Genomic DNA, 26,665 nt, shown 5'->3' on the forward strand with positions numbered 1-26,665 from the left:
AGAAGCAAAGGCTGCTGCTTTGTGGTCTGAGAGGCACAGCACCAGTAAGGCTGGCATTCAGCATGCCCGCTTTTGCCCGGGGAAACATGCCCTAAAACTCCAGGAAACTAGAAGTGAGGCAGTGAAGACAATCTGCTTTTTCAATCTGAGCCAGTTGTTTGTGATTGCGCTGCTGCCTGCTCTGCCCACTGCTCTTCCTGGGGAAGGGGCAGAAGTGTCTCTGTATTTGCTTACAGTGGTACTTCAGGGCTCTGCTGTCACCTGCGTGCAGACTCATTTGCAAACAGGCTGTATCACTAGGGAGCAGAAATGTGTTTTTTTTAAACCCTAAGCAGATTTATAGTCTAGTTTCCTGTCAGATCTTTGCATTTTCCTTCTCCGCCCCTCCCAGCCTCTGACACACTTTTTCTCACTTTCTGTGTCGCTCTTTGCTCATTCTGACACCAGTGCACTTGCTTCCTTTATTCCTGATTCTCCCTAAACTTTCGGCACTTTTGGGGTCAGGGGGTGTTTTGCTCCTTGTGTTTCCTTTACTTTTTAACAGCTGCAGAGCACAAATAACCTCTCCAGGCCCCCTGGAGAGACGGTGGCAATTGCATGGAGGCAACATAGGGACTCTCAGCCTGCAGCAGCTGCAGCGAGACAGCCTGGTCACTCATGAGCACCCAAGGTAAGGAAAGCAGCTGTCAGATCAGCTCCACCTCACTGCTGGCTAGGACGGCATTTGACTCTAATCACTACAAGTTCCACTTTCACCTTTCACCTCTTTTTTTTTTTTTTTTTTTTTGTGTTCATTTTCAAGAGCCTGTTGCTTTGAGAATGATTGCGTTCGTGCCTTCCTTGCCCTCAGCAGCTCTAACTGTACTCTGCACGCGCGGGTACACGGAGCTGAGGTTTCAGCGAGGTAAACAGGTGGTAGCTGGAGGTGAAAACATCTTCTTCAAGAAGTGTGCGCTGGGAAGGACGATTGAAATGGAGGCCTAGCAGGGGGAGATGAAAGGGCTGATTGTCAGCACTGGTCTCCAGGGAATTTCTATTCATGGTGTGTTGTGCCCTAACCCTTTTTTAAAATCCTTTCATTGGGGATTTATGCTTTCTATTAACTAATACAATCTTTTTTTTTTTTTTAATTAGTTCTTCTCACTTTCTTTATTATTTTCTCAACCCTAGTGGATCTCTTACTTTTTCACCATCTTCTTATGCCTGTTTTTCATCAAGCGCATTTTTTTTGTGTGACAAATGTTCCCCTTGTTCCTTTCTTTCTCTTCCCTCCACCTTCTTTTTCTTGTCTGTGCAACAGACTGTACATCCTCCCCCATGTTCTCAGTCTTTCTCTCCTTCCCCTCTGTGATTTACTTCTCTATCTTGTGTTCCCCTTTCCTGTTGCTTCTCAGATGCACTCCTCCTTCCTGCTCCATCCTCTTTCTCATGCACACAGCATACATTGCAGCCCTGCAGAGTTGATTTTGCACACACAATGGTGTTGCCTCTCCGCTGGGCTGTCCTTGTACACATATGCTGCTTGTATATCTGCCCCTTTGCTCATGTACATATTCAGGATTTGCATATTTGCAGTTTTGGAGATGCATCCCAAAGTAGCAGACTTTCATACTTAAGTAGCTTCCCTCCAATTCTCAGACTCGTAGAGATTCACAACAAATAACCACTCTCTGTTTCCTTCTCTCTCACAACAAAATTTTCTAACACCTATAACACACCGTAGCTTCCTTTCTACTCACAAATACAGCCTTCCCTGACGTTGTTTTTTCTATCCCTGCTCTTTATATCATCCCACTCTTTCCGAAGTTTTTGCCCCAACCCTCCATCAGATTTTTCTATCTGTTTTAATCTCGATGTTACGTTTATGTTGGGAGGAACCACTGAAGCAGATGGTCTTACTCTGTGCTGCCTTGGCATCTCCCCGCATACGTGTAGGGGAACTGGAGGAAGTTTTGCAGTTTCTCAGCTCCTCTTTCCTTTACAGCATATGCAGGCTAGAGCAGAGCAAGAGCTTTGTAAAGCTCTTAAATACAGAACTTCTGATCTGACACTAAGGTAGTTTATGTCCCATTGAATCCCATGGGATTTCAAATCTCAGCGGTAGAGAGAGGTTCCCTGCTGTAATGCTGTAGTGGGAGTAACTTTGCTCCAAGGATTTGGAAACAGCTCATTTTTTAAATACTACAAGTTGCCAGGATCAGATATGGTTAAAAATGCATCCAAGGATAGTATCTGCTATTATTGTGTATTTAAGTTTGTAAGCTTTGAACCAGATATGACAAAGTAGTAAATTTTTTGATGAAGCTTTTTAGCCTCACCTTCTTAAGCAGGGCTATTGAGGCTGAAGATTTATTTCTAGGGATGTTCTGGTTTGGGCTTTTGGGGACTGAATAAGGATCACATATTAAACTCAGCTGAATTAATAAGAGAATTATTGTGTGAGAGAATTCTCTTAGCAATCTACCCTGCTCTCTCAAATTGTCTATCTCCTTATGAGTGAAAGAAGCTTAAACTATGTTTGCAATTATAATATATCCTTTTTGATTCAGAGCTAGCAAACTGTGGCCTTTGAGCTGTGAGCATTCTCTTCTGAATACTGAAGCAGGTACATTAAAATATCTTTGTCTTTTGGATCTGTTGAAAAGTCCAAAAGCCTAGAACAATAAAATAAGAGACGTTCGTACAATTTTAATATGAGTCCTTACTCTGTTACAACTTGTCTTGTGACACGAAATGTTTGGTGTTCCTTTTAGTCATTCTGCAGAACTTGCATGATGATTTTGTGCTTTGTGTTTTTGGTATCCTGTGTCCCCAGTACTAGTTCTTCTTGTGAGGCCTTGATATCTCCCAGAAATAAATTGGCTGAGACAACATTTTGCCGCTTTTCCCTTCCCTCTTACCATCGTCCCTCATCATCATGGTTTGCTGTGGGTTGAATTTAAATGGGCATTGTCAAAATTGCGTTGACAGATTCCAGGGGATGTGGAGCTAGAATTATTTTTTTTTCTAGTTTCTTTAGTCATTTACCTGGCAGAAGTGAAATTTCAGCTGGAAAGAGCCTGGAATCTTTCCACCCACCCAGCAAATTGCTTTACTGGGAGGGGCACCCCTGGAACAGACATTCAGAATCACATGTTGGACTCCCTGTTCGTACGCAAATAGTTACTTCCATTTATATTTAACTCTGAACTAAGAGAAAAATAAAAGTTTAGCATGATTGAGAAGAGAACCATTTGACTGCAGTTTTACCTCTTAAAATTAAAAGCAACTTGAGCCTTCTCTGAAAGGATGCATCCCAAATAACTGGGATATGCCAAAGAAATCTGAATGTAGTATACCAAATGATTTAGTTTTATACTGTCACTTAGTCAAATTTTTAATGAGTTATGTGGCGTGATTACTCACAGAGGATGAAGCATATAAAGATCTTTATTTCTCCCAATATGATGTCTATATTATTGAAAGAGAACAAGCTATCCACTTGTCAGGTGTCTCAACTCTCTTTGATACTGAAGTGCATGTTTCATGAAATACAAAAGTTTCACTTAGATGTGGTCATTAAGGTTGTGTAACTGATGGTGGAATTTGACCTGTGACAGCTTTCTTTGTAAGTAACCCCCACAGTTATCTAAACCATAAAAGAGTAAGGAATATTGGTTCAGGTCTTGTGGCTTTCAAACTGGAGGGTAAAACCCTAGTCCTCACCAAGTTTAGTGGAGTTTTGCAACTGGTATCAGTGAGATATGATTTTTGCTTTGGCTGTTTATCACTGCTGTCTGTAGGATTTGCATTCTCAGAATGCTGTCCGCTTTGCTGAGAATAGAGTATCTGCAGTGAATCTGCAATTCCCTTTTCAGAACAAATGATGGGGTTTTCTCAGGTGTATGTGTAATAAGATTCTCCATCTCCTCTCTTCCCCAAACTCTCTCTTAAGTGCTGCCTTCACCCTCTAGTCAGGGTCAGTTATTTAATGGCAATGAACATTTTCAGGAAGGTAACCTTTCTGCTTGTGATTTGTTCAAGGACTCTGGAATTATAATGGTTGATGTCAAAAGTATATAATTGGTCTCTGTGGCACACATCCAACAAGTAATAAAAGGCTCTTTCTCTCTACTTCTTCAGTCAGTATTCTCTCCCTATATTACCCTCTCACTTTTGCTCCTCTCAGGCAAAAGGAGAATACAGTGCTAATCTGTTTAAAGTGCGATTTGACAGAGTGGACCATCTGCCATATACCCAGACATGCTCTGTCCCAGCCGCAGGCAGCAGTGGATTGCTCCCTGCCTGAAGGTTTGCACACTGACTTTAGTTAAACATAAATGTCTTCTCTGAACTTTATTTTGAGCACCTTTCTTCCTTCATACTCTTCTGCCAAGTAGCTGGGCTCTAGTTTGTGAGTATCATGAATTCTCACATGCTCATTGATGTACTGGGGGGGGGGGGGGGGAGGTGTTTAAAAATTTACCATCAGGTAGGGCCTTTTTGCTCTTTTATACAGAAGGCAAACACAAGTTTTTTTTCACAGCTCAGGGTAATGTATTACCAATAGCACCAGAAGCTGACCATGTGTTGTGCATTGTCTGCAATCACTAGTGAATATGTAGTGAAGAGAATATTCTTGTTACATTAGTCCCACAAAACCTATTTTATCTTCAGTGCTGGATGGAGCTTTGCTTTCTAATGCTGTTTACTTCAGTGAATCTGTTTAGCAACTCAACAGGAAAGAAGAATTTGTCAAATCTCACTGGAAATCTATCAGAAATGTCAAAGTAAATGCTATAACATTCTGGTTTCGTCAAAAGGGTAAATGTATATACAGCTGTGTATGTGATATTATTGCTAGTAATTGTTGCCTCAGTGAATCTGTCTGTATAAAGTAGCACTGTGTGATATTAACAGATATTTTTGTTCTGGTCCCTGAGGCCAGTTTGGCCTTACACAAAGATACTTGTTGTTTGCTCAAGCCTGATAAGTCTGCCCTGTTCATTGTAGTTCAGGGAAGGAATACATCTTCATTGCAACCAGTGAAAAGATTCCCACCAGCCCCCTCAGTGCTGGATGTCTGCTGGCAAATTTTCAGCAGGTTGTAACTGAGGCTCTGAAACTTTAATGCAGGTTTTCTGTCTAAAATGAGATCCTTTTTTTTTTTTTTTTCCATATGAATGCAGACAAAACCGTATACAAGCAGGACATATATGGTTTTCAGTAGCAGTTAATAGGTTGTTTCCACTTCATTTCTTATGGCTCTGTATGTGTATAAACATTTCTAAGCTACCTACTTGAAATCAGTGAGCATGCTTAATAGGTTGTTACACACATTTAATATATTTGAGCACAAAACCAAGTTCCTCCAAAGTTTTAAACACTATTAAAAGGCAAAAGATTTTCCCTTCAGATGTTTTCCTCTATGAATTCTGAATCCTGAGCAAACTGGGAAAACACCCGAAGGTTGTTTCAATTCTTTTACTAAAGCTAACACCAAATACACCTAATTTCCAAACTGCAGTGCAACTGGTGATTGAGTCTTTTCTTCTTAATCATCAACTGAGAATATGACATAAGATCAGTTGGAGGCTTTTGGCTTTTAACATCTCAGTTAAACTACCAGGGATGTTTACAATTCACTAACCATACTGGGCTGTTGAATGAAGCCATGGCAGTTTTGCATGGATCATCTCCATGCAAAGACTGGTGCGTCCAGTCTTTTACAAGAACAAGGCACAGTGTCTATCCAGCAGCTACTGCATGCATCTCTATTTCTTGGCTTTTTGTGAAGATAGTTGCCATTCTGTACATTTATAATGAAGTTTATAAATTATTTATTTAATATATTATAATATATATAATAATTATATAATATATTTTAATATAATATAATTATTTATTATAAATTTATTATAAACTTTATAATGAAGTAGCTGGTGTGATCATCAAACTAATTTCACTAACGCCTTGCACAGAAGGAAAATACAAAATTTCATAAACTTTCTTGTCTTCTTTACTATTGCAGAGCTGATTTTCTCGGGGACGGGGGGTGGGGGAGGAGGAGGGAAAATAATCTCTGCTACTGCTCTGGTAGTTTCCCTTCACAGTTCCTGCCAAAACAGGACAGAATAAGTCTCAATATTGATTAGTTTAAGAATATAGAATATCCCGAGTTGGAAGGGACCCATAAGGATCATCAAGTCCAACTCCTGGCACCACACAGGTCTGCCCAAAAGTTTAGACCAAGTGACTGAGTGCACAGACCAGTCGGTCTTAAATTCAGACAGGCCTGGTGCAGTGACTGCTTCACTGGGGAGCCTGTTCCAGTGTGCAGCCACCCTCTCGGTGAAGAACCTCTTCCTGATGTCCAGCCTAAACTTCCCCTGCCTCAGCTTAACACCATTCCCGCGGGTCCTATAACTGGTGATAACGAAGAACAGGTCACCCGCCTCTCCACTCCCCCTCGCAAGGAAGTTGTAGACTGCGATGAGGTCCCCCTTCAGCCTCCTCTTCTCCAGGCTGAACAGGCTGAATATTTTTGACATGTTACATCCTTCCAGTACCTGTATTTTCAGTTACATATTTTTCAGGAAGATCCAAGATTAACATGTTTTATTGTAGAAGGTTTAATTTCCTTCTGTCTTTTATTCTCTCATTTTTGCAATTTAAGCCATGAAAGCTAACAATGCAGTATGAAAAAAAATATGTATTTAAACTTTTGTCTTAGGTCAGAAAGGAGTGTGTTTTTCTTCTGCTTTATTTTTTAGAAAAAAAAAAAAAAGTGAAGGAGTATTACATTTCCTGTAAGGCTGGAAACACTGAGTCAGTTTCTTTTTAATCTGAAATTCAATGGTTTGAAGGAAAAATGATACTTGGGCATTTTCTTATGGAGTGTTACAAAACAGAATGATGTTTTTGTGACTTGTCCGTATCCATAGTGAGAGTAATATCAGTCGGTTTTGCTGGAGTAAGTGCTATTGACAGTAACACCTTCACTGAATCACTGAACAACTGGGGTTGCACACCTGGGAGAGTAGTGTCTGGCTCAATAGTTACTTTAGAAGCTGTATGAGAATACAGTATCAGGAAGGAATGAACTTTTTCACCTGCAAAGAACAATTGGAAAGTGCTAGGTTTAAGGCAGAAACGGTCAGGATTTGAATGCCTCTTTTTGAAGGTTGTGAGTTTAATGACAAGCTCTGATACCTTCTAGAACTTCTACATTGTGGAAAAATGCAAACTCGTTGCAATTGCATCATTATAAGATATTTGTGCATAAATACAAAGCCATTTTAGCAGGATAGTATTAGAAATATTGGATGCAAACCTATTAAACAGCTAATGTGATCAGCCCATATCTAAGTGCAGTCTCTGTACAAAGGGATAAGAACAGTAAAGATCATCTGAATATTCAAAACTGTGAGGGAAGAACATGCAAAAAGGTGAGGGGTGGTTAGTTGCTGTTATCTTGGTCCTTGTAGGACATCCCAAGTCCTCTCTACCTTCAGTCTGATGCTTTTTTCTGACTTGCCTGGCTTATGTTTTCTGTATCTCCTTTCCTCTTCCTCTCTGATTCTCGTTACCATCCCATATACGGTAGTTTCATCAGGTGAGTGAAAACAGCTAACAAACTTCTCCCTGCACAGCACACTTCAGAGCTGAGGATATCTGTCACCTCTGGTTTGTGACTGATCCTGAAGGAAATGAAGCAATACATAAAGCATAGCAAATGAAAAATAATCAGAAATCAGAGGGAAGGCATAGACGGGCTGTGGTGCTTTAATAAGTCTTCTGTACCTCACTGTGGAAGTCGTATTTTCATCTGGAGGATTCTTTCGCATTATTTTCTTTCGCTCTCATGGAGAATGCTTAACGCATACAACAGTAGTAGGGGGCGGTGGTTGTGCTGTTTTTCAAACATGGTCCAATATTGGTTCTCTGTGGTCCTGCATTTAACATCTATAAAAAGCCGCACAAGATCATCAGACTCTGTGGGCTGCGCAATGCCACATCCTGGCATTCTGTGTTACGTTCTGCATGTCTAGAAGTGGTTTCTTCCCACCTTCCTCCTGCCCTCACATGGAGGCAGTGAACTCAGTAGTCTCAAACCAGAAATTTGTTCTGCCCTGGGTTTGGCCTGACACAAGCCCAGGAGGACACATGCAGCTGCCTGCAGCCCACACTAGCAATCTAGAGAAAATCACAGTGAACTGAGTTAGTCTTCTGGCTGGATATGGGTTATGAGCGATCAGCTGGACCATTTCTGTCCTGAAAATGTATGGTAACATTTTTGGCTGAGAGCTAAAAGTTTGCATATAAAAATCTGCGGGGAGAATATGGTTATTATTTTAAACTTCCTTTATGCTTTAAAACATTTTTTACTAGAATTATCCATCTCAGGTCCTCAAACTGTGAAGTGAGAAAGTCTAATTCCGTTTTACCTTGCTAGGGTGAATGATATCATAAACATTAGAAAGAAACGTAAAGAGTTATTCCAGAAATTTGAATTGAGATAAATGTGCGTTACTGATGTCAGCACTCCAGTGGAGACACCAGGAGCTGCAAATGTCAACTTCTGATCCCTAAAAGAAAGGTTACCAACTTTCTGAATGAGTCCTCACTCAGTTTACCTCACCTCCACCATTCACCTCATCACACCATTGCTAAGAAGTGTCCAGAGTTTCCTGTTTCCCAAGTCAAACCCAATGATAGCATTTTTGGGTTGTAGTTGTTGGCCATTCTAAGTGAATAATTACGTGAGACCAAGAGGAAGAAATCTATTTTTAACAGACATTCTTTGTAGCTTTTTACTTTTTGAAGTCAGATTTCAACTCACTACAATCAGAGCTTTCCAGTTGTTTATTTAAAAGTTTTGCTGAATTTTATTCTTTTCTGGAAAGTCCCTTCTGTCCTTGGTAGCTCTGCTTTCACTATTCCTGTTACACCAGTCTTCCTTCTCACAGCTTCCTCAGCTCCAAGCAGGCAGGGTTATTAGGACAGAAAGGGTTAATGCTAGGAGAGAGAAGTGGTCAGGATGTCATAATAAGGTATATGCTTCTCCTCTGTGTTTTTACTTTCTGAGAGCCATAATTTTTCCTGTTATATGCAAGGAGAAAGGTGAAGACAGGATCTAGAAAATGAACAGTTCTTAAAGCGGCTTCTTGCTGCTTTTCGTCAGAATATAAATAGACTGTCGCTTCTGCGAGCAGACACGTTGATGAGCGATGGAGGGAGATACTCGAGGTATATCAGGGCAGCTGATCATCAGAACTGGAGTGCACTTGGTTTTGGCAATGCGGACACATGAGTATCATCTAACCAGTCCGTCCACCAGTCTTCACAACCAGTATGAAAATACTGCTGTACTCATTGGGGGCTGCCCTAAAGGCTGAACAGTACTTTTAAAGGGTTATGTGATTCTCAAGAGAAAATTAGTCAGAGTATCTGAGAAACCTTCATTGCCCCTGAACTGCTCTCGCCTTCCTCTATTGAATGCTGCCTGATGTATAACCTCTGCTTTCCATTACTGAGAACAAGGAAGAGCTTCAGGTTTTGTCAAATTGCAAGGCAGTAAGTTTTCAGGATGCTGCAACCACATTCTTGGATGTTTCCAGCTTTCAAGTCACATCAGGGAACACAGAAGAATAAAGGAGTTGTCCACCCAGAAGCAGCCATGGCCAGCACTAATAAAGCCCTTTTTACCCTAGGGAAGGTTGTCACTTGAGAGCAACCAAAGGGCATTCGAACGCCCAGAGCTACTTCAAAAGCTTTACTACCAACCAGGAATCATTAATGATTACTTTCTCTCAGGACAGGTCCTGCAAACATTACCTCCCACACTCATTTGCTATGAACAATTTCAGTGTGAGTATAAGGAGAAAGTACAGTTCTGTGGTTACTGTAGTTCATCAGCCCTTTCAGAGCTCTCCCACGGTACTTGCCCACTTGTTACCGAGTTCTCTCTTCCGTGATGTTCTGCATTTTGGTCTCCTTCACCGAGGCACCTCATGGAGCAGGAATAAAAGAACCCCTGGCTCTTTTTGCCTTCCCCTCAAGTAACCATCTGTGTTGCTGGGTAGGGAAATGTCACAAAGGTAACCCTGTCATACAGGCAAGGATGGACAAAGACAGATCAAGAACTCTTGTCCTCTCATAAAATGCAGAGAGAAGATTTCAGAAGTAGCTCTCAGTAGACAGGATTTTACCCAGTAATGCCAGCAGCAGTGCTGGTTGGTGTCTAGGACATTCCTTCTAGGAATGTTAATAATAAAAGGCTGGACAAGTTTCCTTTTTAAAGAGGCTTTTTAAATTCTCCATGTGCTCTTAAAAAAAAAAAAATCCTTTAATCTTTCTGATGTTGCAGTACCCTGGAGAACAATATAAATTCTTTTCTCAGGTGATAAGTGTATTGCTTTTATAGGATTTGAAACACTTATTGACCTGTTTATCTTATGACAAAACAGGATTTTGAATTCAGATCCAAGTTGCTCTACCTTGCTTCTGTTTCTAATCCCAATTGAACCTTGTATGGTCTTATTTTATTTTATGCTATATCATGCTAGAATAATTTCTGCCATAGAAGATAGAAAGGCCTTGCCATCAAAAAAGGAAACCTGTGAACAGAGCACACGGTTCTTAAAAGAGCTGAAACCCATGTGAAGGAAAGCAGGAGTTAAACTGGCTCCTGCATAACAATTGTTTTGGTTTACGCTTGAGGTTCCATCTCTGTGCCTGATTCCTCAGTCTCGCCTTCCACAGTGACTTCGTTAGCAATGAGATGCTAATTAAATTTCATATTTATGATTAGAAAATAAAATCAGTGGACCTTTTTAAAATAGATTTTTATGAGTTTTGGCTCAGTCAGCTGAGTCAGCAGTATAGAGTCTGCAAGGCTGAACTTACCGGCTTTGGAAAAAAAATAGGATAAATAGAGCAAATAATGATAGAAGGAGAATCTAATCTAAAACCTCATACTATTTCTACACTGTATTAATTTTTGAGCATAAGAAAAATAACTTTATTTTTTTCCTCCTAGAAGAAATATTCATAGAAATCCATAGTCATGTAGTCATGTATTCATAGAAATACATAGTCATGTGGAAATGAACCTTTTTTCTTTTATCTTGCCTCAGAGGGTTCAAAGCTTCAAATTTAATCTAATTCTTAAAATCTCAATTGTAGGTGGAGATATGGTGAAAAGAGATTGATCTATCAGTAGTATTTACCATCATCTGTTAACTAGCAAAATATGTATTTCATGGATTCAGAAGGACCAGAATTAGCACAAGTAAGCACTGACAACACAGTGTCAGCCCTCTTCCCCATGGAGCACGTATTCCTGGATGGTTTGTACAATTCTGGGGAATCAGAGCTACCTAAATACTGCTGTTGGCCAGATTTATAGGTGCTATATAGTGAGGTTTCTTATTAATGTAAAAATTGTCATTTCACAAAGATTTAAAGGCCCATTTTTCAAATACTTAGCAGTCAAAGAATGCTGTAGTTGACAAAAGATTTTTGAAAGAGCTCAGCTTCAATCTGAGCATATAAGAAAGCCCTGATTTTTAAAAGTGCTTAGCACTCAGCAGCTCTGTGATTCATAACACTATCTTATCCCACACTCTGAGGCAAGTCTTGCAAAGATCTGGCCATTTATTTTAATGCCTATAGTCTATCTACACTCTTTGAAAATCTGACCCTAATTACAAGTTGTGCCCTTGAGTGGGAATGAGAAATAGGGGAAATCAACCCCCAGGAATCAGAACCATTAACTAGTGCTCATGTTGCATGTAACCTTAGTTCATATGCACACACAACGCTGCATTTAAAACAAATGCTTTTCTGCAGTGTTGTTAGCTTGCAATACTTCAAGCTACAAGGTACAGTTAATGCAAATAACACGTGAAGAATTGTTATGCTTCGAGGCATAAATTAGGAGAACGGGGGGAAAAAAAATGCTCCCACTGACTTTTAGTTGATTGTGATGCCTTACCACCCTTTGTATTGTGAAGCATCTCATAAAGATCAGGATTCGGGTGAATATAATCCTGCAAATCTTGCTTTTGTAATATTGCTCGTAAATGCTGCTTTACAGCAGCTGCCCATGCTTAAAGACTGGGATGCTCACAGATGGAGTGTAATTCTTGCATCACTTCACAGTTTCTATTTTCGCAAATATTTATTTCCACAGTCAGCAGAGAATTCAATAAAATATGGTCCCTCATGCTGATTTTTCTTCATACTTCTTATGTTGACTCATTCTGAAGAACCACACTCAGGTGAAGAGAGAGACAGATTTCTTGCTATTTCAGTACTTTGCTTCTTCAGTCTTTTCCAAAAATACAAGTTGACCATGAACGGAACTGCCCAGAGTTTCCTGATGAGAACAGAGTTTAGTGTCTTCATATGGTTAGTTAATTCTTCTGGGATAAGCTTTCCACACCAAAGCTTTATAGCATTTTATTCTATATCGTTACAGCAATGGTCTCAGTTATGGATAAAGCAACAGAAGATACTTAATTCCTCCTTGCAATGCTTTGGAAGCAGAAAATACTACAAAATTGCTAAGTATTTGGTATTCTTTTCCCCAAGACAGCAAGACAAGGTCACAGAAAGGTTACCACTTACAGAAATAAAGTACAATCCCATTAAGCATGGAATCAGACTATTTTTGCTTCAAATTGCTGTAGAAGTGACTTAAAGGAGCCCTCCTGCAGGATGCAAAGAGGACTGTCTCTATTTTCCAGTGGTTGCTTTCCTGCTCTTAACTGCACGCCTTGCAGTGAGGCTTTGTTGATGATGCTGAGCTGTTAGCTGCCCCCAGCTGTAGTATCTTTGGGAAGCAAGGGTCTGCATGAGGTAGTGCCTCTGCCGCTCCATCCTGAGCTCACAGCTCTCTGTGGCTTTGAGAACACTTCCTCTAAGACTTTCCTCTACAATGTTGTCAAATTTGAAAGTTACCCACAACCTCTGTTCAAAAGAAAAGGGAAGTCAGGCAGCCCCCAGCACCTCTCTATCTGCTATATATAGACAGTGAGTTTGAGAAAGAGGATGGTGGGCGTATGTTTCCGGAGCTACGTGACACGGTCCTGCTACACCAGTACAAGAAAGGAGAGGACACAGAGCAAGGAGAGGAGGTGACCAGGAAGCAGAACTGGGAAAAATATGATCATAAAGGAAGTGCAACCATTTCCACGTGAAAGGGGAATTTTGATTTCCAGCTGTAAAATAGTGATCTCCTTCTGATTCTTGGTGAGGTTTTGTTCTTAGGCCGGGCTGTTTGTGATCTATTGTATACTTTCTTGTCAAATGGCATCCAGTTTTCTTCTGTGTGTTTTGTGCTGGACTGGCTGAGAAGTTCTTTAGGAACGCTTAAGAGGACAGAGGATTTGGTCAATGGCAGGTGACAGAGCATCAAGGAGTATTTCAGTGGCAGTCTGTGACTAGGAGGGAAGCTTACTTCTTACAGGGGCTTTGAGGTGCAAAAAGTACAGGTACTTGTTATGTAGGGCGCAGCATTCCTCAAGCAGCAAACTAGCATGTGCAAGAGAGTTCCCTGTTCTTTAAAAATTGCAAATGTTTTAAAGTAATAGTTAAACAGGATACAAAGTGGCCTAAATTATAAATGCCTGTGTTCTATCTACATCAAGTTCTTCGTTTACATAAAATGAACAAAATGCGTGTGAATGATTGCCGTCATCACCTCAAGGAGACCAGACAGTGTTTGATCAAAAAGAATAGATATTAAGCAATCAAGAGCTAAACAAGATTGGATGTCTTCACAGTGCTAGGTACAGACCTATTATACCTTTGCATCATGCATTGAGATAGTTAAGTGATTCATACTCTCATCCTGTGTGTAAGTCAAAATGTATGCTGCTGTCATAATGCAGTATGCAGTTGGCATGGGGGTTATTTTTCATGTGTGTGGAGTAATAGTGTTTGTTAAGGTAGATCCTTATAAAGGCTTATGACAGTTTTTTATTTGTCCATTCTTTGAATTTTCTTTATTTTGCCTAGCCCAACTTAACAGTGGGACTCCCACTATAGGGTTCTGTTGTATTTTTCTGTTCATTCAGAACAGTGTTCTAAAGCCTACTGAATGAAGTATTTTTTGCAAACTTTCTTGGGCCATGGTGAATTATGGTGAGATTATCTGACAGTATTCAAGACTGGAGCGTAACCTTTTCTGTTGTGAGAATGGCCTGCACATTTACTGGCAGTTGTTGCTGAATTTGGAGATAGATAAACTAGAGTGCAGTCCTCCCATCTGATGCGCTGTGCATTAGCCTTTGACTGCTTGGGGATGAGAGTACCACCTACATGGAATCATCATCTGACTGCATGGAAAATGTCCTTCTCTGAATGTTTTTTGTTATTGTTTTAACTTGTGTAATGTAGCTGTTTGTAGAAAGTGCAATCTTTTAATAAGCAGAATGAGTAGCAGTTTTGGGTGGCACAGCAACACTTCTGTTTTCCTGTTTTGTGTGACTCATTATATTAATAGAAGTGAAGTGTTAATAACACTGATGAGAACCAGGCTATCTGCGATAGGATTGTGTGAGTTTCAGATATATGTATCAATGATATGAATCATTGTCCTTACCAGATTCTTATGTAGCTCAGTGCATGCAAATTACCTAGGAACACCCACTCTCTGAACCAAAGAATGTGCTGTTTGTTGTACAGTGAGCACACATTTGCTGGCACCTTACCTGCAATCATCAACCCCATTTGCATGTTGGGCTAACTTGAGTTTTGAATTCAAGACTCCAGATCTGATGGCAGGAGCTCTCCTAATTACACTCTACTACCTGCTTGCCTCATGTTGTGTCTCCTCCTCCTAAGCTAGTGAAAATCTCATTACCAATTGTAAAAACAGAGTGAGTTAATCTCAAAGAAAAAATTAACCTGAAACCTAATAACTAATTCTGAAACATTTATTGGACCAGCATTCTCATGAGCCCTTGGCAGCCTGAGGATGACAGCTTCTTCTTGAGATCTTTGCTTTTAGCACACATTAGTTGAAAGGAAATGCTCATGTCAGTAGTTAATGCTGCACTCAAGCAAGAAAGGCCAGACATATAAACATATTTGTACTACGTTAGCACAGTGATTTCTGTTGTCCTCATCATCATGCGTAACAGCATGGAGAATGTGTAGATTAAAGCATTTATTAAATGTCAGGCTTTCAGCTCTCCACTGTTACTTTCCAAATCCTTTTAAATAGATGCACTAAATCCCTGTGGTAAATTATTTATTTAAATTATTGTGCCATTATCTTGATTTGCATGCTCAGAACTAGCACTAATTTCTGATGTATCAGGGTTTGTGGCAGGATCTTCCCTATTTATCCCCTCATTTGCTTTACACCCCATATTCTTTCCTTTGGCCTTTAAAAAGGTTTTCCTGTTCTCATCTCTATCTCACTTCTGCTCCTCACTTTCATTCTGTTGATTTCCTTTTTATCTTTCTTTTTCTTTTTTCCTGTTCCCTTTTTTATGTCTCATTTTCCCATGTCCTCACCATTTTTCAGCCCTAAATCTTGTCTTTCTTTCTTCTCAGATTTTTTTCACCATGTCTCATTGCTCACCTCTCTCATTTCTCATTTACTTTCACAAATATTACCACTTAATAATGCTAGTGTTGATAGTTTCTGAAATCTGAGCATCAGATTCTTTAATAATATAGAAGAACAGAGTAGACCAATACCAAGACCAGTGTAGACAACGACATTTAAAGAGGCAAATCTCTCTGTTGACCCTACAGGAAATCTAATCAACAATTAGTTGCAGATAGGACCAAAGTTCTAAGGTAGAAGTCTATGAGATGAAGTTCTGAACAGACAGATTTCTTTTCCATTCATTAGAGAGAAACTAGATTTCTAAGTTAAACTGGATGCCTTATTCAGGTTGGTGAGATGACTCCACCCTCTGTCTCTTTTTATAAATTCATTCCTCTATCTGTGGTGCTTAGCAGGAATGCTGCTGAGGGAGCTAGAATTAGCACAGAGCATCTTCATGGTACGTAGAAAATAGTGACACAGAAAAATGACAGTGTCGTCAAAACATCATTGCTACATTTCTTTAAGCTATTTGTAGAGGAGGATTTTTCCATTTTCTATGTTTATTATTGGTAATATATGTTCTACAACCAAATCTGATTGGATCGTGCATGATCAGGGTAGCACAACCTGCTGTCGGTTTGCTATTGAGACAAAATTAGTCATTTCCTTCCTGTGTGATAACGTGATAAGAGCTGTGAAGTTCTAAGCTGGCAGACCTGAGGAGGACATAGGCTTTAGATATTCTCACCAACTGGAAAGCAAAGTGATAAAGCATAGATCTCTGCCTTTTATGAAGCCCCGATGATTACAGGATCCTCATAAATGCTACTGGAGTGATTAAGGACTCACAACAACATTTCATTGGGCAAAATAGCATTCTTAGTATGCAATCAGTTTTTTCCTTCAGGAACTGATAGGTACTTTATAGTGTTTTGTGTGCAATTTCGAATGCAGGCTAAAGCTGCATGCAGTAAGTGTGGAATTCAGTGCAAGGATTATTAGAGTATTAAGCAATATTATCCTGCAATTCTGAAAAACTAGTATGTCTGTTGTATACAATGTTTTCTGGTTTAGGTGCTAATAAGCAAAGCATTGGGTGTACTGTATTAACAATACTAATAATTGATCCTTGCTTTATCTGTGCACATTTCTATTTTGCTGAGATAGTTTTATGTGGATCTATTCTTAGTAGAGTAACTAAAGGCAAAGAAAGAGGTAATTAAAGAGAATTTGTATAGTATTAATTCTTCTGGCCCTCTTGTGTTAGGGGAGGAATAGTGATTAGAGACAAATCTCCTCTGATTTATTCTATTGCTTTCATTTTTTCATAGAGCAGAGATACTGAAAGAGTAACATGATAGAATTCTTCATTTCTTTTTCTATCATTTGGTTGTTTTTGAGATAATATTTATGAAAATGAGGGGAATTTTCTTTCCCTCTTATGTTTGTAAATGCAAGATGAATATGCCTCTGGAGCCCTTTGAACAAGTTAGGCAAGTTGTTTTGGTTATCTCTGTCTCTCTCCTATTTAGAAAATGGAAATAGTATTTATGACTGTGGCTATCATCTGGCTTCACTGAAGATCCAGGTTTACCTCACTGAAGCTTTGCATGTCTAGTAATGGTTTGGTTTTGTTTTTTATACATTGTATGTAACAGGAAGATTGACTTAATGGAAGTGGACAGAAAATATTTGTGCTAAAATAATCCTACTTCGTGTTTAAAGCTTCCTGCTCTTCTTCTACTTTGGAATTCTTCTCCTTTGGTATACTTAGTCTATATTTCTCTTCTATGTTTTATTGGGACTGTGGCGGTCTGTGGGCTGGCTGAATCTTTCATATGAAGAGGAAGTTCTGCTATATACAAAGTGGTTCTTTCCATGTCCAGCCACAGTGACCTGAAACAGAAATACAGCCCTATTTTTCAAGTGCTGTTTGCTACGGAAAGTATTCTCAGGGTTACAAAACCTGAAGTAATAAAACTGTGCTAATAATCAATGTTTTTCTACGGCCTTCCCATCTTAGTGGTTCCAAGTGCTTTGCAGTCACTACTGAGTGAGTCCTACCTTGTCACAGAAACACTTCCTACCAGCCTCGGTTTCAGATGGGGACACAGAGGTAGAAAGAATATAAAGTGTTGATTCTCAAAGACAGGTTAAGGCTTTGTCTCCTCTCATTCGCAGTCGAGATTTAGACACCTGTATGGAAAGCAACTTGAAAGTGTAGGCAAGCAAATTGTTGTCTTAATCAATGTTTAAGCTTTTCAGAAATGGTTTGCAGTACTGTAGAACATTCAGCACTGCAGCTAGCATAATTGGAAACTGCTGGTAGTGAGCATTTGAGAAATCCGGGATGTGAATAGAGCTCTCCTGTCTCCTTAAGCAAAGCAATATAATTTCCCTATCACACTTTAAACTGTGGCTTTCCTCTAAAATTAAAAATAGCACTAAATCCCTTTGTGGTTTTGTGGTTCTCTGATATACAAATCGACATCTATCCATACAAGCAGCTTTTGAGAAAATTACCTTGTTGTTATGCTTTATATCATATGAGTTGCTACACAAACTTGAGGGAGAAAGGGCATCGCCCCATGAAGTCTAGAGATATGCATAGAAAAAGGATGAAATACAAATAGCCTCAAAATGTTGGGGATAATATACATAGCTTTATAACACTTTTTTCATCTTTATATTTTGCTTTAGAGTGTGCTAATTCATATGTAATCCTTTTATTTTTTATATGCACATATTTAGTATTTAACATGAACAAACTCATGTTCATATTAACTTTTAATTTGCACATTTTGTGTGGTGGTTTCTTTTTAAATACTGTTAGTCTGTGAACATCTGTGACAAATGCAGAAGTCCCAAGCATTAGAACAGTTCACCCTTCCAAAACAAACTTCCTCCTGCTCCTAACCATGAGTACAATACCCTTTTTGTGTGTGTGTATTTTATGAAGGGCATATCAAGAAATCAGCATTGCTAGCTGAAGCCCTCATTTGCAGTCTGCTACATGGTGGTTTCTCAGAATCGACAGCCTGTCAAGAATTCACAGCAAGGGCATGCAAATAATTAAGCAGCTGAAGGGTTAATTTCTGCACCATCATGAGATTAAATCCCAAAAATGAAGCCTTAGGATCTGCCTTGATGAAGAGCACTTTATAGAACCCCTGGTTCTGAAGCCTGGAGGCTTTATTCCCTTGATCAGTGGAGGGTGTCACTGACTTATGAAAGCATGGAGTCTGGGTGAGAACAGAGAACAGCTTTAACTGCAAGGTGATTTGTTCAGTTGAAAAATATAACAAAAAAATAGCAAACACATAGAAAGATTCATTTATGTGTAACAGCCAAGAGAAGAATATTCCCCGAGAGAGCAAAGGAGATGAGGGGAGTAGAGCGTTTCTTTCAGTGTAAAAAAGGGATTCTCTCTTTTATTTGTCTGCATCTATAGAGACCTTTGAAATAGATGGGACTAGCTGAGATTATTACTGGATTAAGGTCTCCTGCAGTTAAAAGCTACGTTGTATACTAACTACTGAAAGGAGCAGCAGGAGAGCAATTTTTTAACTGCTGTGGCAATTCTTATTTCTTTTTGGCTACTGTTTGTTGAAGTCAGTCCAAGTCTGTGATTTCACACCTGTGATTTGTAATGGACATTGTAGTATTTCTGACATATCACAACTTCTGAACGTGTTAGGTTACAACTCGAGAGGTGCTGGAGTTGGAAACTAACTAGATAGTGATAATGAAGGTCAGATTAGATGATTACACAGTTGAAAACTTTTTAAGTCTGTCATTTTTAATTTGATAAGTAAAAACAACTTCTGTGCAATGTCATTACAGGAAGGAAGCAGGGAATAAGATCCTTTAAAAGACTGCAAAATACATGTGCTGCTGAAAATCTCCTTTTACAATTAAAGTCACTAATGCAATGCCTTTATTAGCTTCCTTCTGAGTTTCAGTTGTCACATCTGGTTTTGTACCAGCATAAAAAAATTTCATCTGATCATAAGCGTTTTATTTCTTATTCAATATTATGTTATATGCTAAATCAAAATACTAAGTGGTTACTATGAAGGCTGCTCTATTAGTATCAGCTATTGGTTTCCATTGTCTCTGGAAAAGCTGCAAAACACAGTGGAGTTACGTGAAGGTTATATACTCATAGACCAGTCTGGCCAAGCTCTGGGAAGGAGAGGAGTGATACCCATTATGCAGCAGTAATCCCTCAAAGGGGGTGAGTAACAGCATGGTGAACCAGGAGAGAGCTTAGCTGTGCTTCTGGTAGGGCATTTCCATCTTGAAAATGTGAAGAAGAAAGCAAAAGGATGATTCTCACATTCCTACATGGCAATGACGGACTACTCCACTGAACGTTGTTTCTAAGGGCTTGATCCTGACAATAGGCTGTGTTTAATAAGTCTGCTACCAGAAATGTGCTTTTAGAATTCTTAACCACTCATACAATATATTTATTACTTTCCCATTAAATGTTATATCCTCAAAATAACAGTATAGATATGTTATGCCCGTACATGAAGGACTATTTGTTAAAGGTATTTTTAATGTAATGTAAAAAATGTATTCATGTTGAGAATTATGCTGATGAGCGAACTTTTCTTTGAATCATTTAATGAAGAAATCCCTTACTAATGTCCTAAGGGAAGTGCTGACAGAGAGTGTAATAAGTTCTGGTTCAGTGCAGCAGACTGCAAGATATTTTGCATTTTATAAAATTCAGGCAAGTGCTTCTGAGGTCCATCTGTGAGCTTACCGGAATACTTTGAAAAAGCAAAGGGCCTGCAACATACCTTTTTTTTTTTAAGGTGCAATAGCTGTGGCTAGATGACTAAAATACTGTGACCTTCTGCTTTACTGCCTTTTCCCCAAAATTCAGCTTTTTTTTTTTTTCTCTTTTTATACAATGTTTGTTAAATTCACCTTTGAAATGAAATATACATTTTTTTTTTCCAGAACAAGTGGTGGACAGTAAGGTTCATGAGAATGTATGGGTATTTCAAATGAAGCTGTATTTCACCATCAGAATTCCTCCCACTGCTACCTACTTTATATAGCTTTATATAGCTTTATCTGTTGTTTTACCTTTATACTGTTAATTGCTCCAGTGTCATTTTACCACATGCAAATGCTGGTATGCAGTAAAAATTTATTCCAATTTCTAAGGGGTTCATAGTCTCAGAGAGACTTTCTCATAATGACAGCCATGGTCCCACGATCCTAGATCCCACTGGGCAGATCTGGTCTTCCTCACCCTCTGAGGATGGTTGTCTCTTCTGGCCCATTTAATAGCAGCCAGTGGAGTAGTAAAATTTACATGCAATCAGCAGAGGTAATGCTAAATAATGGTTCCTGGGATATGAAGCTACAAAGAAAAGAATTCTGCGAGAGCTACTGGAGTACAAAAGAGAACAGCAAAGCTTCTGGCACTTCTCCCATAACCTGTCCATGATATGAGGAACCCATTCAAATTTTTCTCATAGAGATACTGAACCCCAGCCTAGAATTCTGGACAATTTGGGAAGACCTTTGAAAGGAACATGCGTTTTTGTAGGACTGTTTTGCATTTTATTATGATAGAACACTGACAAACACATTATCTAGAAGATTAGCACTTGCGTTTTTAGTTTCCAAAATGAGGAGTTAATCGCCTCTGGCTATACAGAATAATAGCTGGTTCTGCCCAGCGACATTCAGTGTAATGCATCATGCTTTGCAGTTCCTGAAGTTGGAAGCTGAGGAAATTATAACACAGTGCAGAGAGCTCTTCTGGTCCAAGAAAAACACCTTGCTTTAGTTACTGATTACCACCAAAGCCTCATAAAGCACTGCTCTCAAATCTTATGACCTAAGAACTGCACATTCTTCTTATACCATGGTCTCCGATAGGCTAAAGTAACTCTTGAAACAGAAGCTTAACTTCCATGTGCCACCTGGATTGCAAGATCTTGAAAAAGCAAGAATGTAAAAATAAGACTTTTTTGAGATCTTGACATTTACCACAAATTTAAGAGGGAAAGATTTTTACAGTTTCCTTACTATTGGCTTAGCTTTACTACAAGTTTTTTCACCTTGTTTCCTGACTTGTAACCTCTAATGAGATGGTTACAAATTAGGAGTTGGCAGGAAACTGCTTAGCAAGCACTCAAAAGATCATGTGATAATTTTTGCATGAGCCAAGAACATTTTCAGACTTCAGTGATACAATGCTCATACCTATCCACTCATGCAGAGAAAGGCAAGGTCTGAACTCACGGGTACTGGCATTTGTGCCCACATGTCCATCAGAACACACACAGCTCCAGGAGGCAGGCATGCATAACTACTTGCCTATAAGTTAACTCCTCTTTAGCTATAGTTATTGTCATCATTTGGCTTGTCACAGATATGCAGGGAAGTTGCGTGTTCAAATCAGTACAGCTGAGAGGAACAGGGGAGATGAGAATGAAAGCCTTAGCTTCCTGCAGTGAGTATTTGTCTTTGTTCTGAGCTTCGTATGTTCATACCCTTTCTTGAATCGCACCACGTCCTTTACTATTGCTTCTATTATGAAGAGGGATTCTCTGACTTCAGGAGACCTTCATGGAGTTAGCTGAGCTACAGATTCATCACCAGAGAGCAATATGCAATAGTTCATAGACTCAAGATAGCTCTTGTCTGAACTGTCACTTTCCAGATGAGCTGTGGACAGGCTGCACTTCAGTTCAAGCAGTTTCAATATAGGGCAGACCCAGCATTAGTCAGAAGTGATTTTAAGCTCATTCTGTATGACATGGAAGCACAAAAACAAAACAAAACAAAACAAAAACAGGATAGAAACTGTCCCCTTTGATGTTCATTTGCCAATTGTTTCCCTTGTTAAGGAGGAGAGCCAGAGATGGATGACTGCCTGGAGACACTGAAAGATGAGGAGGAAGCTTTGTGGGAGAACGTGGAATGCAACCGGCACATGCTGAGCCGGTACATCAATCCTGCCAAACTGACCCCCTACCTGCGGCAGTGTAAAGTAATCGATGAGCAAGATGAAGATGAGGTGCTTAACTCGCTTATGCTACCCTCCAAAATTAACCGAGCAGGTAATTATTTTATGAATGGCTACATCTGTATCCCTGTTTGAACGGTATTACTTTGCTAAGTCTAGAGGGAGCCCATAGCAAGTTACAGATGATCAAATGGAAACCATATATCCCATTTATGGCAGGTTTAATGTGAAGGGGGGGGAATCTGCTGCTGTTATTTTGATAACAATGACTCTTGCCAGTGTTGTGCAGACCAGAGCTCGTGGGGTACATGTTCCCATCACAGCCTTGGCAAATATTTCATTTAACACAAGCAGCAGCCCTTGCCATTCCAAGGGTAGATTTTCAGCCGTCTTGTGGTGCTTTGTGATTTGTCACCGAAGGGTCTGCCATCCTAGCATTTCAGTACTGCCTGGTAAAAGCTGCACTGAATAAGGCATCTTCTGAAATCCCTGTTTCAGAGACCAATTTGCTTGCACACCTTCGGAATAACGATCAGTGCAAACATAAAGAATGTGTGGCATTACTTCATGAGTTCAGCTGAACTCAATTAATCAGCCAGATTTTCCACAGTGCATTGCTGTGTCAGAGACAAGCCTTAAAGAGATTTGACTTCAGGGATATGCCACTTGCTTATGCTACTCATAGTGCTGTTATGTCACCTCTCACTCTGTTCCCTGTGGGTTGTACTTAGGGCGGCTACTGGACATTCTTCACACCAAGGGCCAAAGGGGCTATGTGGTTTTCTTGGAGAGCCTGGAGTTTTACTACCCTGAGCTCTACAAACTGGTGACAGGGAAGGAACCCACACGGAGGTTTTCCACTATTGTTGGTGAGTAAAATCAGTCCCAAAGCCTGTCGAAATGAGGACTATCTTGAAGACTGGGTTTGATCTTTTAGGCAAGAAGTGTGAATATAAGCTAGTGTTTTAGTAGCATTGTGCAGTTTTTCAGTCCCTTTCAGTGCACAAGGAAAGAGCAACAGGTGAGGTGAGGTATAAAGAAAAGGAAGATCCCAGTTGTCAGAATGGGGCTGTAGAGCTTCAAATGAAGTGACAACCATTACAAGAGGTCTCAAGAGAAGAAACACTGGAACAGCAGAGTTAATTTACATGGATGAGTGACACGTGCAGAAAATCTGAAGGATTCAGATTAATTGTATTTGTACAGAGCCATTTTACAATGTTTGTGCTATTTCCGTAGGCCTGTCAGCTCAGCTGAAACAACAAGACAAATGTTAAGGCTTCATATTCTATCTAAACAAAGCTGTATGCATGTATATTGTGATTCTGGTAATAGTATGCTGTGTAATACTTGTACTGTTGCCAGTTAGATATATAAACGTGTATGTATTTGTGCATAAGCTACATCTCTGTACATGATTTGGGACACTTATTTCTTATTCACTTTTGCTGATCGTACTTAATATTAAGTTCCTTTAAGAGAAGTTGATAAACTGTTCAAACATTTCAGTGGAAGAGGGACATGAAGGCCTTACCCATTTCCTAATGAATGAGATCATTAAGCTTCAGCAGCAAGTAAAGGCAAAAGATGTGCAGCGCTACGAACTCTTGGCTAAGTCTCGCCAGCTGGAGGATGAGCGAAAGCAACTAAAGCTGAACAAGATAGAGCTGCTGACCTTCCAGGAGAGATACAACAAGATGAAGGAGGAAAGGAACAACTACAATGATGAGCTGGTCAAGGTGAAGGATGAGAACTACAATCTGGCCATGCGATATGCCCAGCTGAGTGACGAGAAGAGCATGGCTGTGATAAGGAGCCGAGACCTCCAGCTGGAGGTGAGAGAAATGCTCTGGGTACCTTTAATCAGGAGTAGCAATGGAGGATGCCAGTGGCACGTGGCAAAAAGAGACCTTCCCTGACAGTAGAGAGATGTAGAGCTCTCATTTGCTTTGCTTATCCAGATGATTAGGGGCATCACTGTACGGAAATGCCTACTGCAGTGACGTGTATTAATGGCAGGTAATTTACATACTTACAATGGATTAGCAGAAAATAACATACATAAAAGCAAAATTTTAAAAACATAATTGTTTGCTAGAATAATAATTTTAGCTTTTCAAGCTCAGTAATGTATTAAGGCAGTTATCCAGGTTTGCATTACAGTGTTTTACTGAAAGAGGCTCACATAGAGTATTGAAATATCTTGGGGCCATTTAGAAGACAGAATTATTTCAAGTGTGTTAAAATTTATTCTTGTGTGTGTGTCACAGGTGAGACAGAGTAAACAACTACCCACAGTGGATATGGATACTGAGGTTTATTTTAGAACCAAAGAGATTAGACGTTTTATGCCACTTTGCTTTTTCACGCAGTCATTTGTTCCCCTCCCTTGGTGCTGCCTTTTATCAGGCTCAGTGCTCCTACTCTGCGTGGAGTTTGCTGCTGGTGCAGGAAGCTCGGGCAGAAATTTGTGTCAGTTTCTGCTGCTTGCAGTCACCAGTCACAGTTGTTACTGGCCAAGGGTGCTGGGTTTTCAGGTTTTCCCTGGCATTCATATCCATGCATCTCTGATCTCCAGGATACTCCACCACTTCCAGGTTTTTCCTCCAGCCAAGATCATCATTCTGCTTGAGAGTTCAAAAGTTCAATACTGGACATTCACCACACACACATATATACACAATTATCTGCTGCTTGTTAGCATTCGCAGTTTAAGTTATTTTTTCCACCTATGACAGTATGTTTTCACCTGAAAGTGAGAGTGTTTTCAAAACAGTCACTGCCAGAGCTAGAAATGATTTCTTTCCTTTCCTATTTCTCCTTTTCACTGCTCCCTGGCTGTTCTAGATTGACCAGCTGAAACATCGCTTGAACAAGGTGGAAGAGGAATGCAAACTGGAGAGGAACCAGTCACTGAAACTGAAAAACGATATTGAAAACCGACCCAAAAAGGAACAGGTGCTGGAGCTGGAACGGGAAAATGAGATGATGAAGACTAAAATCCAGGAGTTACAGTCCATCATTCAGGTATAAATGCAGAGTACTACACTGAAAAAAGCTGTACCCTTCAACTTATCCTCCCTGCTTACCCAGATGATGGAATCAGCAGCCTTTGATCGCTCCTTGCCTCCAGGCATCCCCACACTCACCTCCCATACCATGTCACATACCCCACATCTCACAGCCTGCTTCTCAGTGGCTACCCTTCAGTATCTCAATATCTGAAAGAGGCTGTGAGTGTGGACAGAGAAGCAGCCGCTGGTGACATCTCCCATATGTTTTAGTAAGGCACAGGGGGCTGAGTCCATAATGGAGAAACTAGAAACTATGAACAGGAGAAGCTGGCATGGTCTCTGCTACAAAAAATATTGTTGTCTGATAAGTCAAGCTGTTGAGAAATTGGGTCTTTCAAGGTGCAGAGTGCAGCTGTTTAATTAATGAGCATTCAACTCCATGTTTTAATCCTGCTGTGGTTCTTTTTACCAATATGTCAGTACAAAGCTGTGTCAAATAGCCAGCCTAGAAATTTCTGACACTGGCTCTGTGTACCCTGTTCTATGCTGTTGCCCCATCTGTGCCAAAAAGTCCTGATGAAGCAAAGCATAATAAAGGTTTCTGAACTTGGGTGGTCACTGATTTCCAGAACACCCCATAGAGCACTGCTGTAACTTGCACAAGGATCTTAATTAACCCTTTTTTGGGGAACAAAATTGGGAACAAGGATCTTAATTAACCCTTTTTTGGGGAACAAAATTGGGAACAAGGATGATATGCAGCTAATTTAGCACTGCATTACACTGTGAAGAGCATAGCCAAGTATTAGGATATATGTGAAAGTGATCAGTACTTTGCTGGGCCAGGCTAGTGGCCTTTTAAAATGACACTTTAAAAATTATCAATAGAAAGCGTTTCAGAACACGGCTGTAGCCTTTAGCAGTACCTAACAGTTCTTATTTTTAATACAAACCCAATTCAAAGGTTGAAAAAGCGTGTAGTGTAGAAGGTTCTGGGAGTTCTGGTCCATGTAGACCCTCTTGTATTGATTGAAATGGTCTTATAACACCTAAAGAAATAGAGGAATTATCATGAAATGTCTAAAAATAGGGTTGTAATTC

The 26,665-nt window shown here is 39.8% G+C and overlaps 1 protein-coding gene across 2 annotated transcripts in view; it reads left to right on the forward strand.

Annotated features, from left to right (window-relative positions):
- The first annotated feature begins 231 nt into the window (after window positions 1-231).
- The window catches only part of CARD11 (caspase recruitment domain family member 11), a 47,107-nt gene continuing 20,673 nt past the window's right edge, over window positions 232-26,665 (forward strand). Inside the window, exons 1-5 of one of the 2 annotated variants that reach the window (XM_083799783.1) lie at window positions 232-670; window positions 22,432-22,644; window positions 23,282-23,419; window positions 24,060-24,385; window positions 25,398-25,577. In XM_083799783.1, coding sequence (XP_083655909.1) covers window positions 658-670; window positions 22,432-22,644; window positions 23,282-23,419; window positions 24,060-24,385; window positions 25,398-25,577 — 870 coding nt within the window. In that variant the 5' untranslated portion in view covers window positions 232-657. Of the gene's footprint in view, window positions 671-6,728; window positions 13,237-22,431; window positions 22,645-23,281; window positions 23,420-24,059; window positions 24,386-25,397; window positions 25,578-26,665 lie in introns of those variants that run through there. The other variant, XM_083799784.1, reaches the window with a different exon arrangement.

This window comes from Anser anser (genome assembly GCF_964211835.1).
Source record: "Anser anser genome assembly, chromosome: 15".
Taxonomy (NCBI): Eukaryota; Metazoa; Chordata; class Aves; order Anseriformes; family Anatidae; genus Anser; species Anser anser.